Here is a 19927-nt window from a genome sequence, read left to right on the forward strand (position 1 = left end):
GAGCCCTTGAGTCTTCCAGCTCTACACACTGAAATCATCCCAGCTCTGCTTTTTGCCATTTGGATCGTGGAGAGAGGTATCGGTGTCAAGTCCCAGTGCTGACAGGAAGAAATGTTTTGCCAGGGACTTACTGATTCTGCCCTTCTGCTGTCAGTGCTTGAGTGCTCCACTCCCTAAGGAAACCTGGGATCTCACTGCTCTTGCAACCCTTTGCACTGCAAAAAATGAAGTGTCCACTTTAACTTAAAGTGCAATGCTACTTAAAGCCTCAGCAGATAACGAATGGCTGCCCTAAGGAGGGCAGGCATGGAGACTGGCTGCTTGCAGTATTGGCCTCTGGAGTCTTGTCTCTCCAGCCCACTGGAGAAGACCAAGATTTGTCAGCCTGCCTGCAGGATCCTGCCATTCTCATGGATCGTCCTGAAGCCTGAGAAAGACAGCTGCTCAGCTATGTGTCTGACCCCTTACCACAGTTTGCGGGAAGGTTAGCATATTTATCGCTTTGGTGTTTGCATGCTTCTCCCCCAACTTAAACATACTGCTGCCGTTTATCCCCTACCTGTTAAAATCTGTTGCCACTCAAGCTTTGACTTTGGATGGCTTATCTCCCAGAATTTGTTGAACATTCAACAAATGGATAAGTGGACACAGTACTGTAGCATGCATCTAAAAACCAGATGGGGCAGTGATAAGGCTGTTTCTCATGCCCCCTCCAGCTTAACAACAGGTGAACCCAGGTTGTAGAAGAAGTAATGAAAAAAGCTGTGACTCCGCCTCTGTTTGCAGGTCAAGTACTTGTCAGTCAGTCACTCTGACTATAAATAGATAGGAAGCAATGGGTGACAGCCTCATTGTCTGCTCCCTTACCTACAGCAGCCTTCTTTGCTATTCTGAAACTGATGACATATTCTTTTGAAGTGAAGTAGATACATTTGTGTTCTGCAGAAAGTTTCTAATTTGAGAAAAATCTTTTCACAGGCCTTCTGGGTCATTAGTAGGGGTGGGTAGAACCTTCATCAAAATGTTATCAAACTTGGATTGAAGAAGAACCATCAGTCTTGTTTCTCAGCTTGGAAATGATCTACAGTCGTTAGTTTCTGCCCTTAGGTCTGTAGGTGCTAAAAGCATAGACAGCTTTTGAGTGTCGGAGGGAGCTCTTGTTGGCTCTTCGCTGGCTTCTCACAGGATGACTTGAGTGTGTGGAGTCAGCAGTGAATGAATCAGCTGAGGAAGGGATTGGTCTGAAGGAGTGTCCAGTTTGCAAAGACTGTTAAGAGCACATTGAGAGGCAGTTGTTTTTGTCTGTTTTTTAATAATCTATAAGTGTACTGGATCTAAGTGAGGAACACCATGCCCCTGCCAGGGAAGATTACCTGAGAAGCAGGGAGACTTCAGTTCTTAGGCTGCAGCCCTTGACTTTGTGGAGATAGAGAGCTTTAATGTTCCAGAGACAGTTTTCTGGGTTAGGCTTACCTTGGTGTAGGGTGGCTCTCACATTAGAAATCAAAGAGAAGTGTGCAGACTGTATAAGTAGGAACGCAGACCTGGCACAAACAGGGTCAGAGCGGCAGTTGCACATGGTTACTCTAAGCCCTAGGCATCCTATAACTTGTGCAGTTCTCTACATCTGTCAGGTACGTCCAACCTTTTGACTTGGCAACACAACACTGTCACTTGCAAAGTCCTACTCAAGAACCGTACAGTAGTGGAATCCCCCCGAAAAGACAACAACAACACCCAAAACCTCCCCTCTCCGTAGATTTTTGAGTTTGTGTTGGTCTGTGTTACACCACATGCCTTTGAGCGCTCAGATCGTCTTCTGTACTTAACTTTTTTTTTTTATTAAAGCATAATTTTGTAAGCTCAGAAAAGAAGTGGATTATGTTGAAGGCCCAAAGATACCCAGTAAAAGTGGTGTATGTTGCTCTTGTGTCTCATTATTACAGATAAACTCCTAATACAGCCATTTTCTTTCCTGGTTTTCTTTAATAGACTTTGGCAAGGATCAGAACTGCCTGATGGTTGTGTTTTAAGGAGGAGTGAGCAGTCTTCGAACTGGTGTTTAGTGGCTTTATGCACCTTCTGGTACAGCACTGTGTCTGTACGGCAGCATGGTGAACACTGGGCAGATGTGGCTGTTATGACTTCAAGCGCGGCTGACATCACTGAGAACCTGTGTGTTTCCTTTTACTTGATTTCACTTAGATGTAGATAGCAGACATTGCTGTTGGCTGCTCCTTGAGATGAGCAGGTTTTCTCTGCCCTCCCAGGTTCTCTTCCAGCTTGCCTGCCTTTATTCCTCTTCACCGGCTTACTCTGGAGAGTGCTGGCTGTGTTCCTGATCTTAGAGTACTTCCTACCTCTTGACCTTGGCTCTTGCTGTTCATCTCTAGTGTGTGAAGTGTTTCAAAGGTTTCCAATACACCACTGCCTCCATGGACATTACAGAATCGCTTTGTTCTCTAGTAATTTATCTCTAGGCTTATTTTTTAAAAGATTTTAAACATCTACCCCTCTCCCTCCTCTCTCTCTCTCTCTCTCTCTCTCTCTCTCTGTGTGTGTGTGTGTGTGTGTGTGTGTGTATGGGCGTATTCATGCCCAGACACCTCAGTATGTATGTGGAAGACAGTTTTAGAGTCTGTTCACTTCTTCTACCTGGTGGGATCCAAGAATGGAGCTCAGGTCCACAGCATCTTCATTGCTGTGCTGTCTCACAGGCCCTTTTACACTTATCTTCTCCGCTGTAGTTGTGAGTTCCTTGAGGTCTTTTGCACTTTTGTGGGGGTTTTGGTTTTGTTTTTTAAATGCATGTGGTAAGTCCAGCCTTTTCTCTCTGGTCCTCCCAACTGCTTACACTGAAGCCACCCATTTGTGCACATGGAGCAGTTACTTAGCCTTCTGATAATTACTGTTTCTGGGCACTAGAGGGCAGTCTTGTATCCTAGGGAGATGTGTTTATCCTGAATTAACTGAGGTTTTTGACTAGTATCCTAATCTGATTTTAGTCAGTCTCATGTGGATAATTCAGAAGTAATTTGCTTCTGTTTATTGTCAGTGATATTAATAATGTTTCTGTAATGCTTTTCAGCTACATTTAGAATATGAAGTTGGAACAAGGGATGTAACATCTTGTTAAAGCTGAGAGAGATCAGTCAAGTCTCTGGGTGTCATACATTACTTTCTTGAGGTTGGACACCATTATATGGTAGGCAGTTAGTGTCTTTTTTTTTTTTTTTTTTTTTTTTTTTTGGTTTTTCGAGACAGGGTTTCTCTGTATAGCCCTGGCTGTCCTGGAACTCACTCTGTAGACCAGGCTGGCCTCGAACTCAGAAATCCACCTGCCTCTGCCTCCCGAGTGCTGGGATTAAAGGCATGCGCCACCACGCCCGGCTGGCAGTTAGTGTCTTAACAGAGAGCAAAATTGTCTTGAACTTGCTGTTCCTAGTTTGATCTTGCCAGTTGTGTGTGTCTGTGTGTGTGTGTCTGACTTGCTCTAGCTTAGTAAACTAGTTTCTGATTTTCTAGTGTCTTTAGTCATAACTCAATCAAATGAGGTCATATGTGAGCTCTCTGTAAGGTGTGACATGTGTGTGAGCTCTCTGTAAGGTGTGACAAGAACTTGGGCTCCTTCTTTGCTTCTGTCTTCACCTCCATAGGGAGTGCACACAGTAAGAGACTAGTTGTAATATTATAACCTTAAGTTTTAAATATTAAAGACTGCATGCTGTTAAGAATTGATAGGAGATGTGACATGCAGTTCTGTCCACCTAAGCTGCACACACTGACCTGTGACAGACGTCTGCTCAACGAGGCTTGTCTTCTGATGTTGCTGCCTCAGGATGAACTGTTAGCCATGTAAGTCATACCCCTTTGTTTAGTCTCAAGTGGATTTAATATTTTAACATCCTCTGCCTTTCTTATCAACTTCAAATATTCAGAGTCAGCTATTTATTATAAGGTATTTAGAGCAATATGGAAAACCAGGTTCAGATGCAATTTTTAAGAGAAGACGGCTGCATTTTGGAAATAAGCATGAACACAGTTTGCTGTGGTAGTTTGTGGTTAGACAAGCAGTAGGTTAGCTGTGGTGGTGCACACCTTTAATCCCAGAAGGATTAAATCTAGGGAGGCAAAGACAGGCTGATCTCTGAGTTTGAGGCCAGCCTGGTCAACAGGGCAAGTTCCAGGACAGCCAGGGCTACACAGGAAGAGGGGCTTTCTTTCATCAGCAGATCATTATAGAGACACCAGATAAAATGTTCAGCGAATCCAGGCAGGCTCCTGCTTACAAAATCTCTTACCAAGGAAAGTTGCAGCTTACTATTGGCCCTGTCCAGGCTTCCAGGTAGGAAACTCAGTCTCCAGTGCTGTGTAGTTAGTTACAGAACTGCCCTGCTGGGAGAAGTCCTGGTGACACTGAGTGGACACCTGGCAAGTGTGCTATGAAGAAGCTTACAGGGTTCTGGACCTCATCAGCATTAAACGTGCAGATCAGGATGTGCCAGCTGACTCCCTGGGGGGGAGAGGTCTGACAAAAGCTCCTCCAGTACATTCAGCTGTGTGCTGACCACACTTGGGCTGGGGCCCAGGCATATGGCACATTCCTGCACCAATCTCCTGAAACATGCCGGGTTCAAAAGCTATCGGAGAGCACCGGATAGAGGTAGACCTGGCTGGGACCACCTAGGGATTGTCGTACCTTCTCACAGCCCTGTGCCTGCCCTGTTGTGGACTTGGCTTCTACTGTCAGTACAACCCTGGGACGGATTCATCTCCTCTGAAAGATTCCTTCAGACTGAGATGATTTGAGGGTAGACTTTAGGACTCTACAACTTCCCTCTCCACAGCCCAGCCTGTCACATTCTCGAGTCTGACTAAGCCTTCCATCTAAGAATAGGTAGGGGTGAAGCAGCTTTGGTACAGTCAGTTGCCCCTTCATTAGTTATACCATCCTGGCTCTAAAGGAAATGTAGGGGAGATACTCTCCTTAGGTGTCACCTCTTCCCCGCCTCCCGCCTTGCCTGTTGCCCTTTGATTTTTTAAATCTGATACTCAGCCTCGCCTCCCCCACTCACACTCTGGAGTTCCTGAGCTATTTCTGTCGGGTTAATGATCCCCAGCTGTTGCTGACTGCGTTCACGCTGGTGAGAATCAGCAGGGCCAGCAGAGAAGGGGTCTAGCCTGAAGCAAATTACACAGGTTGTCAAACAAGTCTCACCCATTTTTCTGAAGCCACCAGGGTAAGGCTGTTTAGGGATGCTACTACTGAGATGCTTAAGTGACACAAGGGTGAGAACATTTCCTCTCAGGGACATTTTTAGAGTAAACATTCTTAGTGGATATTGTTAGCGACAATGCTTTGGATAGACCCAAAGAGGAGGAATTTCGAGTGTCCTCAGCATAGAGAACTGGTGAAAGTTTAAGGTGGTGGATCTGCTAATTAGCCAACCACACAGGAATAAAAAAATCACATTTCACCTCATCAAAATGGACAAATCTTGTGTGCCAAACAAAAATTTAAAAAATATGTATGATGTAGTTCTACATTATATTTAAACTCATAATCTGGCCTGTCCCCTTCCAGCCATGCAGTATGCTGAAGAAGCCTAGTTAATACCTGACTAGAAAGTTAGGTCTGTGACAGGAGAGGTGGAAGTCATCCCAGAGGTGATGGAAGCATCCGTCTCGTTTCCTGGTTGACCTGAGGCAGGTTTGTCCTGTAAAAGTTTGTGCAAAATCTGCAGCAGATCCAACCACAGAAATACCAAACAGAGCTGTGGGTTTATGACGTGAACAACCGTAGGGTTGCACGTGCCTTTGCTTCTAGTCCATCCTTACTCATAATCCTGGGACAGGTGCTGTGGGAAATTTAACTTAACAGTTAAATGGCCCAGGTTTCTCCTACATGGGCTTGAGCTGCCGATCTCGTAGCTCTTATCCTCACATACCACACGGAAGTTTAATTTTACAGATTTATCTGTACAAGTTTCACTGCAGCCTTTCTGAAAATTTATTTTTGAATCTCCAATTCTTTTCAGTTAGGAAACTAAAATTTTACACTACCTCCAATTTGGGGTGGGGTTCTCATTGTTAATTACATGTCCTTGAATTTCCTCTGATCAGAAGTTCTTTGAGATGATATCGTTTTGCCTTAGCTAAGCAGAAAAGAGACTTGCTATCCTGAGAATGGCCTGCAGGTGGCATAGGTCTTAAACCTGCCTGTGACCTTGTCAGCCTTGGCCACATTCATCCTGATGGATGCCTGATACTTGGCACCTTAAGTCTCTACAGGACTAGGCACATCTTCTCTCACTGAGACCAGACAAGGCAGTTAGGGGAACAGGATCCACAGATAGGCAACAGAGTCAGGGACGGCCCCCACTCCAGTTGTTGGGGGACCTGCATGAAGACCAAGCCTCACATCTGCTACATATGTGCAGGGGGCCTAGGTCCAACCCATGTTTCTGGTTGGTGGTTCAGTCTCTGGGAACCCCCAAGGCTTCAAGTTAGTTGACTCTGTTCGTCTTCTTGTGAAGTCCCTATCCCTTCTGGGTTTCTCAATCCTTCTCCCCAGCTCCCCCACAAGACTTCCTGAGCTCTGTGTAATGGTTGGCTGTGTGTCTCTGTTTCAGTCAACTTCTGGGTGGAGCCTCTCAGAGGACAGCTTTTTTACTTTTTTGAGATAGAGTTTCACTGTTTAACTCTGGGTGACCTGGAACTTACTCCGTAGACTAGGCTGGCCTCAGATTCACAGAGATGTGAGTGGTGGAGTTCTTCTGTGTTCTGGAACTCTACCACTGGTCCTGATTTAAAAAAAAACAAAAAAAATTTGTGTGTGTGTGTGTGTGTGTTCATTCATGCCACAATACCTATGTGTAAGCTAGAGACACCTGGGTAGTTGGTATTCTCCATCTACCATGTCTGTGGGTTGAAGCTACGGCTGTCAGGCTTGGCAGCAGGCACCTTGCCCAGTGTACTATTGTGCAGCTCATTCACCCAGATTTTTGAACGTGTCAGAAAGAGTTTTAACTTACCTATTATGTTTAAGAATGAATATTTTTGACTTTGGCAGCAAGTGTGATGTAGTAGAGAAGAGCACAGATCTTTGCGGTCAGGCCAACCTGTGTCTTAGCTCTTGCACTGCCTGGCTGGCTCTGCCCAGTCACCTCTTCGTTGCTTTCTTCATCTATGAAACAGAAACTAACGCATGGCTCAAATAGCTGTGCTTGTGTATGGAACCCAGTGACCTCGAAGCCACCCTGTAAGAGTCTTCATTTCCTATAGCGTTTTCTTTAAGACAAGTCTTTCTCCCATGCCTTTGCACTTGCTACCTCTGCTCTCTGGAACCCAGTTTCTCCAGCCTTACTCCTGTCTTACACTTTGTCACTCTCTACCCTCTTACACCGTTAGAGTTTCCTTTATGAAAGTTTCCTGTGTTGAGAACTGGGGTAGGCCTATGCAGGTTTTGCACCCTCCTCGACTTCTGCATAGAGGAGCCCCTTGCAGTGCCCTTTAAGACGTGTCCAGCATGGTCTGGCTAGAGTCTGGTTGCTGCGTGCTGCACACCTAGCATCCTGTTTGTTGGAATTTCTTGATCCCATGGATGCGTCCTTTTGATTGCACTGATGTGTCATTCTAAAACATGATTGATGTGTTTTATGAAGGAGGAAGGAATAACAAGATACAGAACGGTGCTTAAGGCTTTGGATTTGGACACAGCTGCCCCAGCCTTTGCTCTGCCCGTTGTTACTGTGTCCTTGGACAAGTTGCTTAATCGTTTCAAAACTCAAGCCGTAAAATGCTGATAGTACCTTCTGCATGGTTCTCTTAGGAGACTTGGACCACGAGAGAATGTTCTCACCATTTTATAAGTAGCATTATACAGCACAGATCTTTTATTGTCCATATTTGCTTAAATTAGATTTCATGAGCTCATTCTTTACAAATTGCTAGGCTAGGTGGAGATGTAGCCCAGGTTTCCCACCCAGGAGGGGCAGGCACTTCATTCAGCAAAAGCTCTGTTTCCTTCCTAACAGCGTCAGATTAAGTGGAAAATACTTATCTCCTTCAGGTGGCTGTTACTTCTGGTTTCTAAATGGGTTTGTAAAAAGGCTGACAGAACTTATCAAACAGTCAAGTTTGAAATCTCAGTTTGTGAGACATGTCTTAGCATATGTCAGGCAGTATTATCTTTCTTCTACAGTACTATCTTTACAGTATTACATTGTAATTAGTTGTATTTGTTTATGCTACAGATCACTTTATGCTTTAAATCCTCTAGAACCTGTTACTCTTTGTTCTTCATAATTAGTTGTTTGGGACATAGTGATTTCTTTGTGTCCAAGAGAGGGCAGCGGTTCAGTCTGAAAGCCCAACCCTCAATGGGATTCACTAATTGATTCATAAATTCCTTTGAAGAAATAAGATCCACATAGTCTTCTTGTTGTTGTTTTTAATTTTTTGTATGGATGTTTGTCTGCAGTATACATCTCTGTACCATAGTATTTACCTTGTGCCTGTGGAGGCCAAAAGAGGGCATTGAATCAGCTGGAACTGGAGTTAAAGACTGTTGTGAGCCACCCTGTGGTACTGGAAATCAATCTTGGGTCATCTGGAAGAACAGACAGTGTTCTTAACTTCTGAGCCATCTCACCAGTCCTAGATTACAATTCTTTTAAATAAACTTTGATTTTAGAACAGTTTTAGACTTACACAGATAGCACAGAGAGTTCCAGAACCCCTCCACCCAGCTGTCCCCAATGAAACCTTTTCTATGCCTGTCAGTATGAGCCACAAACACGCCATGTAGATGTTAGGTGAACACAAGCTTTGTATGGATTCCAGCCACCCCACTGCTGTCATTTTTCTGTACCAAGATCCACTGATGTATTTAACCTCTCCTTTCCTCCGCACCTCTCCCCTTCTACTGAGTCTCTTTGTGCAGCCTACTTAGGCCGAGCTCTCATCCTAGATCCTCCTGCCTCAGCCATCTCAGTGCTATGATCATAAGCACACTTGGTCACACTCAGTTCTAACTGAGTGAATCAGTAGTACCCCAAAGACAATACGCTTTCATTGTCTTCTGTTTTTACATTTTTACATTCACTCTAGATTCACCTTGAGATTCAGCTAGTCCTCCTTTCTCTAGCAAAAAATAAGTGGGCCTTTGTGGGTCCTTCAACCACTCCTTATTCATGAACAGCTCAGAGTTTTCGAACGGTACTTTGAACATTCACTGTGCATTTAATTTCAGCATTGAATGTTGCTGATACTTCTGCCCTTTTCTGGGTCTTGATCTTTAGACTTACAAGGGGACTAGAATCTGAGAACAGAGTGCCCTGACCATGCCTTCCAGAGGGAAGCAGTGTTGCTCTGCTCTGCTCTGCCCTGCCCTGCCCTGCCCTGCCCTGCCTTGCCCTGCTCTTCCCCTTCCTTCTTCTTTTTCTTACCCTTCCCTGTTTCTGTCTTCCCCCTTCTTCATTCCTTCCCCTACCTCCCTTCCTCCTTCCTTTCACTTCCCACCACCAAGAAGGAAAACTTGGGATGTGATTTTTAAATGAGAATGGTTTGTTGGGGCTAGAGAAGATGGCTCAGTGGCTAAGAGTGTTTGTTGCTCTCTGTGCTGGCTGATTTTATATTAACTTGACACAAGCTAGAATCATTTTAGAGGAGGGAACCTCAATTGAGAAAATGTCCCCACCAAACTGGCCCGTGGTCAAGCCTATCGATGCATTTTCTTGATTGATGATTGATGTGGGAGGGCCCAGCTCATGGTGGGTGGTGACGCCGGCAGACTAAGTTCTATAAGAAAGCAGGCTAAGCAAGACATGAGGAGCAAGCCAGTGAGCAACACTCCTCCATGGCCTCTGCATTTGTTCCTGTCTCGAGTTCCTGCCCTGACTTCTTCAGTGATGAACTGTCATGTGGAACTGTAAGTTGAAATAAACCCCTTTCCTCCTCCATGTTGTTTTTTGGTCACAGTGTTTTATCACAACAGAAATCCCAACTAAGGCACTCTGCCAGAGGAACCAAGTTTGGTCCCCAGGCCCATTTCAGGTGACTCACAATCCAGGTGTTTTCAGCTCCAGGAGATCTGACACTGTCTTCTGCCCTACCTCTCTGTGGGCACTTGCACACATGACCTTTACTCACACAGACACATTTTAGTAATAACAACAACAACAATAGCATCCAATCTTTTCACTTGGGGTAGATGGCTCACACCTTTAAATTCCAGTGCTCAGGAGACAGGCAGGTGAATCTCTGTGAGTCCAGCCTGCCCTAGATACTGGGTTCCAGGTCATCCAGGGCTATATAACAAGACCCTGTCTCTAAATAAATAATTTCTTTTCCCCAAAATGTTTTGCAATAAGCAAGAAGACTCTTTTATTTTAAATATTAAAGTTGTTTCTAGCAATTCTGCTATAAAGAAATCGATTGTTTAAAAGCCTCAGATCTGTTTTGCAGGTACACAGGGTGATTTCTAAGTACATTTATGAAATTTCAAAGTTTTAATGGGCAGGGGTTAGTTTTCAAGATTACATGATGAAAGTTGAGGCTAATAGAAGTGGAGTGGTTTGATTGATGTAGCAACAGAGTCAGGGCTGCAGCCTATGTCTTCTGCTTCTTTCTCTAATGTCCTTTGAATGCATTTTCTGTGAACTTACAAATATTCCAGCTATCCCTCACTCCCGCAGCCATCAGCTGCCAACAGTTTGTCAGCTACAGGTGGGACCTTGTGATCCCCTCCCCCAGTCCACACTGGAATAGTGACTGGCTTGATCAAGTGCAGGTAACCACAGCTATTTGAGTTTGAGTGCAGTGACCACATTGTCCATAAGACAGCATTTTACAGAAATTCTCCCCGTCCTTTCCTCTTCTGTTATGTTCGGTGAGCCTTGTGAGGAGAGGAGTTTCTAGGAATGTCACATCTGTGGCTGAGCACTCATTAGTTTCTGACCCCTAGCACTGTGACTAATTGAGTCTCCATTAACTGTGCCCACTGCAGAAAGAGTTTTCTCTGTCCAAGGTGAGAACAGCTCTAATCTGTGGTATAAACAGAAAATACCTGAAGGCCATTTGACAATATGTCCACTTAGTAACACAGTAGTAGCCTCCACCCAGGACTTTGACCTCCCCTACCAACGGAGAAATGTCTTCCTGTGAAGGAGGCCTCACAGCCAACCAGAAAGTGGCTGGTTTCTCCAGTAGCAGTCATGGCACAGTTGTACCAGGGAGCACTTCCTGTCTGGCATTGTAACACACTGCATAAGACCCTTGATTCTGCTCTCCTTCCGCAGCTGGCATAGCACCACCTCGACCTAAGAAAGCTGTGCAGCAGGGAAGGCGTTTCCTAGTCAGTCCCAGCTTGGTTTCTTCATGACACCAAAGCATGGGGTGATCTCAGCTATTTCTGTCCGCTGTCACTGAGAGTCTTACCATCCTAGCACAGATGCCTAGAGAACAGCAACAGCCTCGGCCTGTGTTGTCCTGGGGGCTTCTGGAACTCTTTGACCATCACTTGTTGGGAGGTGTCCTGTGCCTGGCACTGAAACTCATGTTTGAAAGCCATAAGTAAACATTGCTACCTTACAGCATGTAATGAGTCACTGAGTCCTCTTCCCCATTAGACCTTAGAGTTCCATGAGAATGAGAGTCAGTCCTCTTCGGACAGCATTCCTAACAGCCCTGGCTTGGAAATGTAAAATGCTTGAGTTAAGTCTAAGAGGCCAACCACTTAATTAGTGTATTACTCAGGGTTCTGTAGAGTCACAAAACTTATGAAATGACTCTGTATATTAAGGGAATTTATTGTGATGACTTACAGTCTGTAGTCCAAATACTGCAGCAATGGTCAGCTGTGAATTGGGAAGTCTTAAGAATCTAGTAGTTGCTCAATCCCATGAGGCTAGTTGCTTCAGCTGGTCTTCTGTAGAAGTAGGTTCCAACAGATGTGCTGGCAAGTAAGTGCAAGCAGTCAGAAGAGTGAATCTTCCTTCTTCCAAAGTCCCTATGTAGGCCTCTAGCAGAAGGTGTGGCCCAGATTAAAGGTGTGTACCACCTTGCCTGGATCTGGGACTTGCTTTATTCCAGGCTGACCTTGAACTCAGAGATCTCTCTGACTTAGTCTCCTGGGATTAAAGGGTGTTCTGCCTTAGCCTGGGCCTAAGTTTTTCATGGCCACTGTGCTTCAAGATCTCCATGCCAAGGTCCAGGTCAGAAACCTGTGTCTTCATGATCTGGATCACAGATGAGCTCTCCAGTTCTGGTTGTAGTTCATTCCAGATAGAGTCAAGTTAACAACCAGGAATAGCCGTACAATCCACCCCTCGTCAACTTGACATAAGTCATATCTCATGTCTAAATGAAGCAATAACCAGGTCATAAATATGCCTAACATGATATAACTATACTTTGTACAATCGCAAGCACATTTGTAAATTTCAAATAGGTCAATGTTCCTTGGGAACATTCTTTTAGTATTTTAACTTAAATACCAACTAATGTTAAAGAAACTAGAAGAAGGCACAAATATCTATACAAATGTTTTCTTAACAAAATGAAACAGAAGGAATTCATACTACTTTATAATCCTCGTTTCTTGCAACTGGTTACGTGGCCTTAGCTGGTATTTGTAACTACCTTCCTCTATTACCCATTCTGTATTGCCTTCACCCTCTGCAAGCACCTCAGCAGGTCTCAGCTCTTTCCCTGGAAGAGCAACACACACCTTCTTTCCTGATGGTCTGCATCCTTTGTCATCCTGCTTGGATTAGGCTGTTGTGGTTTCCCATTGACTTTAATCACAGGACGTGGTAGTACCAAGAGACGCCTAAGGGATCTCCTGCACTCTGGACTTAATCCTTGCTTCATTGTGGAGAGGCAATCCAGTTTCCCCATGGCAATCTGGCTCTATCACCTCTCCTAACACTGTTATCCCTTTCTTACCCTGTTGGTTTAAGGGCTTTAGAAGCCCAGGATGACCAGGGGGAAGTCTGAGCTTCCAGTTCAATGGAATGTTTGTTGTGGCTCCTGGTAGGAGCACTCTTTCCTCTGGAACCAAAACTTGTAGCCAGCAGAACCTAGGGTTGTAGGGACAGGAAACAAAACTTTACTTGAGGGTCACTATGAGTGGCGGTGAGTAGAACTATTATTACATTTCCCCCTGATTCCTGGACCCGTGGACCCTGGCTATGGGAGAAATTGTACCATATATCAGACTCTGACTCAAAGCATATACTGCCTTCTGAAGAACCCTGCCCCAGCCCTCCATGCTGCTGCCACCTCATTGATGATGTAACTGTGTCTTTTTTTAATGATTTATTTATTTATTTAAGAGTTATTTATTTATGTGAGTACACTGTAGCTGTACAGATGGTTGTGAGCCTTCATGTGGTTGTTGGGAATTGAGTTTTTAGGACCTCTGCTCACTCCAGTCAACCCCGCTCGCTCAGTCCCCGCTCACTCCGGCCCAAAGATTTATTTATTATTATACTTAAGTACACTGTAGCTGTCTTCAGACACTCCAGAAGAGGGCGCCAGATCTCATTACGGATGGTTGTGAGCCACCATGTGGTTGCTGGGATTTGAACTCTGGACCTTCGGAAGAGCAGTCGGGTGCTCTTACCCACTGAGCCATCTCACCATCCCTTATTTATTATTATACTTAAGCACACTGTAGCTGTCTTCAGATGAACCAGAAGAGGGCATCATATCTCATTACTGGTGGTTGTGAGCCACCATGTGGTTGCTGGGATTTGAACTCAGGACCTTTGGAAGAGCAGTCAGTGCTCTCACCCACTGAACCATCTCGCCAGCCTGTAACTGTGTCTTCAAAAGGCCATTCCTTCTTTCTCTCAGACCAGCTTCTTCAGGATGATAGGGAACATGGTAAGACCAGTGAATTCCATGATCAGAGACCCACTGTTGCACTTCTCTGGCTGTGGAATGAGTTCCTTGGTCAGAAGCAATACTGTGTGGAATACCATGATGGTGGATAAAACATTCTGTCAGCCCACAGATGGCAGTTTTGGCAGAAACATTACGTGCAGGAAAGGCAAATCTATAACCAGAATAAGTACCTACTCCAGTATAAATGAAACATTGTCCTTTCCACAGAGGAGGTGGTCCAATGTAGTCAACCTGCCACCAGGTTGCTAGCTGGTCACCTCGAGGAATGGTCCCATATCTGGGGCTCAGTGTTGGTCTCTTCTGTTGGCAGATCTGGCATTCAGCAGCAGCTGTAGCCAGGTCAGCGTTGGTGAGTGGAAGTCCATGTTGCTGAGCCCAAGCATAACCTCCATCTCGATCACCATGACCACTTTGTTCATGTGCGCATTGAGCAATGACAGGGATGGCTGAAGAAAGAGGCTGACTCTCCACAGAATGGGTCATCTTATCCACTTGATTATTGAACTCCTCCTCAGCTGAAGTCACCTTTTGGTGAGCATTTATTTGGGACACAAATATCTTCACATCCTTTGCCCACTTGAGGAGATTTGTCTACATATTTCTTCCCCAGATGTCTTTCTCACCAATTTTCCAATCATGGTCTTTCCAAGTCCCTGACCATCCAGCCAATAATTGGCTACAGCCCATGAGTCAGTGAACAGTTGTACATCTGGCCATTTCCTCTTCCAAATAAACTGCAATACCATGTGTATATTGCCCAAAGTTCTGTCCACTGTGAAGATTTCCCTTCACCCATATCTTTCTGGGTTGTCCTAGAAAGGGGTTGTAGTGCTGCAGCTGTCCACTTCAGGGTGGGGCCTGCATAACATGCAGAGCCATCAGTAAACCAGGTCCTAGTATTCACTTCCTCGGTCAACTGATTGTAGGGCACATGCCATGAGGCTGTAGGCGCTTGCTTGGCAGCAGATGGCATTGTAACAGGAGTAGAAACCATAGGCATTTGAGCAACTTCTTCACATAACTTGCTTGTACCTTCAGGACCTGCTCAGACCTGATCGTGTATATACCACCTCTATTTGGTAATAATAGACTGCTACTGTGCACATCCTACTTTATGATTTGGAGGGTCTGATAACATGGCTCATGATGGGCAGTTCAGGTCCCATGGTAACTTGGTGTCCTGTTGTCAAATGTTCAGTTTCCCCTAAGGCCCAATAGCAGGCCACGAACTGTTTTTCAAAGGGAGAACAGTGGTCTGCAGATGATGGTAGAGCTTTGCTCCAAAATCCCAAAGGTCTCTCCTGTGATTCACCTACAGGGGCCTGCCAGTGGCTCCAAACAGCATCTCTATCAGCCACAGACACCTCAAGTACCATCGGGTCTGCTGGGTCATATGGTCCAAGTGGTAGAGCAGCCTGCACAGCAGCCTGGACCTGTTGGAGAGCCTTCTTCTGTTCCAGGCCCCACACAAAGCAGGCAGCTTTTCAGGTCACTTGGTAAATGGGCTTGAGCAACACCCAAGTAAGGAATGTCCTGTCTCCAGAATCCAAAAAGACCCACGAAATGTTGTACTTCTTGTGGTGGGAGAAGCCAGGTGCAATAACTTATCTTCCACCTTAGAAGGAATATCTCTGCATGCCCCACACCACTGGACTCCTATGAATTTCACTGAGGTAGTTGGTCCTTGAATTTTGGTTGGATTTATTGCCCATCCTCTGATATACATATGTGTTACCAGTGAGTCCCAAGTGGTTACTACCTCATGTTCACTCGGTGTAATCAGCATGAGGTCATCATATAGTGTACCAATGTGATACTTTCTGGACGAGACAAATGATCAAGATCCCTTTTAGCTAAGTTATGACACAGGGCAGGAGAGTTAATAAATCCTTGAGTCAACACTGTTAAGGTGTAACTGCTGGCCTTGCCAACTGAAAGCAGATTGCTTCTGGTGGTCCTGATGGACAGGTACCGAGAAGAAGGCATTTGCCAGATCAATAGCTGCATACCAGGTACCAGGAGATGTGTTCGTTTGCTCAAGTGCATCCAGTACTGCAGCTGCAGTTGGAGTTACTGACTGACTTAGTTTTCAATAATCAACTGTCATTCTCCATGATCCATCTGTCTTCTGCACTGACCGGAAAGGAGAGCTAAAGGGAGATGCAGTGAGAACCACCACCCCTGCATCTTTCAAGTCCTTGGTGGTGGCAGTAATTTCTGCAGTTCCTCCAGGAATACGATGCTGTTTTTGATTCACTATTTTCTTTGGCAGAGGCAACTCTTAAGGCTTCCATTCAGCCTTTCCAAACATAATAGCCCTCACTCCACCAGTCAGGGAGCCAATGTGAGAATTCTGCCAGCTTTTAAGTATATCTATCCCAATTATACATTCTGGAACTAGGGAAATGAACACAGGATGTGTTCAAAGACCTACTAGACCTACTGTGAGTTGGACATCAGCCAAAACTCCATTAATCACCTGTCCTCCATGGGCCCTTACTTTAACTGGAGGGCCACAGTGTTTTTTGGGGATCTCCATCAATTCAGAACCAGTATCCAATAGACCCCGGAAAATCTGATTATTTCCTTTTTCTCAGTGTACAGTAAAAGGGTACTTGTAAAAGGCCTTGGGTCCCTCTGGGGAAAAACTAGAGAAAGGCTAATAGCAAACCTTTTAGGTGTCTTATCAAGATCCTTCCTCAGAGGAACCTGGCCACGCCTTCATTCAAGGAGTTATGGGTCTGCAAACTGGCTCAAGTCTGGAAATTGATTTACTGGCCGGCCAAGATTGTCTTTTGCCACAATCAAATGTAGCCTTCCATTTGTTTGTTTGAAAATGTTTCTGCTTATACAGATCAAACAGACATGCAGTAGGCTTTCTGTCTATCTCGTGCCTGGAAACAAACACCACGATTGATTAGCCAGGACCAAAGTCTGTACCAGGCAAGCTGTTATCAATTCCATCTCTCCGGTGCTGACCATCATGTGCTGGGTCATTAAGAACATTGTTTTGTCTACACTGCCCATTATAATAACTATGAGGAGGAAGAAAGGAGGAGGAGGAAGAGGGGGAAGGAAGAGGAGGGTAGAAGGAAGGGAGGGGAGGAGGAGTAGGAGGATGAAAGCAGCAGCGCTGCCTCTGCCGCCTTGATAGGGAACAGAGAAGGAATTGAAGGTGGAGTGGACAGAGGCAAATGGACACATTGGCACTTGGCACAGGAACCCTCCTGCAGCTGAGGAGAGAAGAGAAAAGGATGTAAGCCATGTGCTCTGCCTGCCCAGCTTTTTTGTTTCCCCTAAAATGTGTTTTAAAGAGTTGACCTTGTAATAGCAAGAGACAATGTTACAAGTTAGCAGCAGAGCATTAAAGGAGGAGAGACAGGGTTTTGAGCTCTGACTGTGCTGCAGGGCTTCCTGTCAAACTTGTTAGCAGGGCACTACATGCTGGGTCTCCCGGTTGTCCTGTGTGTGCCTGCTGTGTGGTGGCTGTCTAGTAAGTTCTTGCTGATGACTGAGTGAAGAGCACTCTCCCCCCAGCCTCCAGGCCCTGCTCTGGAGGAAGGAACACCACGCTGGAAGGACGCTGGAAGGAACACCAACAGCAAAACCCTGTTCTCAGGGCACCTTCAACTGCTTCCCAATGTCATTTATTTTATTTATTTTGAAACAGGATCTCATGTATCACCAGCTGGCCTTGAATTGAGTATATATATAAACCAAAAATGACTTTCAACTTTGACCCTCCTGCCCATGTTCCCCAGATTCCTGGGACTATCACCACACCTAGTTTGTGTGCTACTGGGCCTAGTGAATGCTAGGTAAGGATTCTACCAAGTGAGCTCCGGCCCCAGACCCCACGTTTTACCTACTTAGTTTTAATTTTAATTGTATTTTATGTGTATGGGTGTTTTGTCTGCATTTATGTCCATGTACCACTTAACAAGACTGGTGCCTGAGGAGGCCAGAAGAGGGCACCAGATCCCCTAGAACTGATTTCACAAGTGGTTGTGAGCCTCTATGTGAAATTGAACCTTGGCCAGTGTGTGTAACCACTGAGCCATCCCTCCGGCACATGGTAAGAATAAAACTAGTGTGTTCAGGGTATCTGAGTCTAAATGATAGGTCATATATTTTTATAGTTTGAATACCACGAAGTGAATTTAAGGATATGAGATCAACTACAGTGTACGATGCATGAATAAAATTGATGTGACTCACTGATGCCGGGATGATGCTCTGATTATCACATGCTAAGACGAATGCCCAGCTGCTTCTCCAGACCTTCCCGGGAAAAGAAGCTCTCTAGCTTGAAGCTAGAGAGTGACGGAAGCGTGTTTTAATAAACTTAGTGCTTTGTCCACTCAACCCAAGAAATATTAAAAAAGCGTGTTTTAATAAACTTAGTGCTTTGTCCACCACTCAACCCAGGAAATATTAAAAACAGTTCAGATGATTTGCTTTTATTCTTAAATTTGTTTGTTATCCCTCTGTGTGTGTGTGTGAGACAGACAGACAGACAGACAGACAGACATAAAGTCTTAGGACAACTTGGAGGAGTTGGTTTTCTTCCTTCACTGTTTGGGTCCCAGGGATCAAACTCAGTCAGTCTTCGCAGCAAGTGCCTTTGCTTGTGAACCATAGACAGTGCTAGTCTGGGGAGATACATGGAAGTAAGACTGTGGCATACTCTGCTGTTTGACTGTAAGTCATCACTGTTTGATCTCCTTATCAGTCCCCATAAATAAAGAGTCAACAGAAATGCCTGCTTGTGCACAAGCCTGTCTTTACCTTTACCATTACCAAATCCCACAAACGTAATCCAGCGTCTGTGTCTCCATGGGATTGTGTGGGTAGCCTGTATACAGACGAACAAATGCAGTTATAACTGGTGAAGCAGCTGGGTGGTTGCCAGAGAAGAACTGGAGGACCCTCCCACCCCCCCCCCACCCCTCCAGAGAGACTCCTTCATGGTGAGGAGCTCTGGCTGCTTTTCAGAGGACGCAGGTTTGATTCCCAGCACCCACGTGAGGCTCATAGCCAGCTGTAACTCCAGTTTCTGGGAATCCAGTGCCTGCTTCTTGTCTCCACAGGCATTGCATTTGTGTGGTGCACAAAGAAACATTCAGGCAAAACACCCATATGCATAAATTAATATTTTTTTTGCCAAGGATTGGAAGAAAAAGAAAAGAAACCAGGTTAGCATGGCCAGCCCTAGAGCCCCCACTCTCTCATCTTCACAAACAACAGCACAGTCACACAGTGGCCCTTGTGACCCTGGCTGTGGGTACCTCACATCAGACTATTAATTGGTATTTCAAAATTACTCTTGAATAATAGCTGTTTCACTAATTATTCTTTATTTGAAACGGTCATGCTCAATTTAATTTCATTGGTCTCTGCTCTCTGAAGTCAAATTAATTTGTTATATTTAAGCAGTCCCTAATAGCTTATCTTACCCTGGGCCTTAGGTACACTGTAGAAGATGCCCCTTCATCTCTTTCTATCCTGTCTGGTCTGGCTTTCCCTTCTCTTATGAGTAGGCGTTGATGCTAAGAGCCCACACCTGAAAACTATAGATCAGGCTCGAACCAGCTGAGCCAGCTTCTGTTCTCTTCATCTTTGTGGCACAAAACAAAAACCCTTCTAACTAGAACAGGCTCTAATTTTTTCTTTGAGAACGGAGATGGTGATCACAGCTATCTTTGTAGAGCTGCCCACCTTCTTTGTCAGTGCCGAGGTTAAAACTGAGGGCCTTGCGTGTGTTAGCTATGACCCCTGAGCCATCGGGCCGTGGAGTGGGGTTACGTTAAAAGCACACCAGTCACCGAGCACAGAAGCAAAGGTACAAATGCGGTGGCTCCTCGCCGGCTGCATCTTAGTGCTGTGCTGCTGGTGTCTGTGTTAACGCTGCAGTCCAGTTCCCAGGCGAGATTCCCCCACTGAAGTTGATTACCTCATCTCCTCTGACCCTAATCTGAGCCAGCGGTTTTCCTCCGCACCAGATAATGAACCCAGG

General features: G+C 45.2%; 1 protein-coding gene across 5 annotated transcripts in view; it reads left to right on the plus strand.

The window, feature by feature from the left end:
* Mrtfa (myocardin related transcription factor A) overlaps positions 1-19927 on the plus strand; it is a 169762-nt gene that overhangs the window by 115594 nt on the left and 34241 nt on the right. Inside the window, exon 1 of one of the 5 annotated variants that reach the window (XM_085831768.1) lies at positions 85-484. The exons of the other annotated variants lie outside the window; for them this stretch is intronic. Within the exon in view, the coding sequence (XP_085687894.1) occupies positions 283-484 (202 nt within the window). The 5' untranslated portion in view covers positions 85-282. Of the gene's footprint in view, positions 1-84; positions 485-19927 lie in introns of those variants that run through there. 5 annotated transcript variants of the gene reach the window in all.

This window comes from Mus caroli, unplaced genomic scaffold, assembly GCF_978045245.1.
Source record: "Mus caroli unplaced genomic scaffold, Mus_caroli_1 scaffold_16, whole genome shotgun sequence".
NCBI classification, from domain to species: domain Eukaryota; kingdom Metazoa; phylum Chordata; class Mammalia; order Rodentia; family Muridae; genus Mus; species Mus caroli.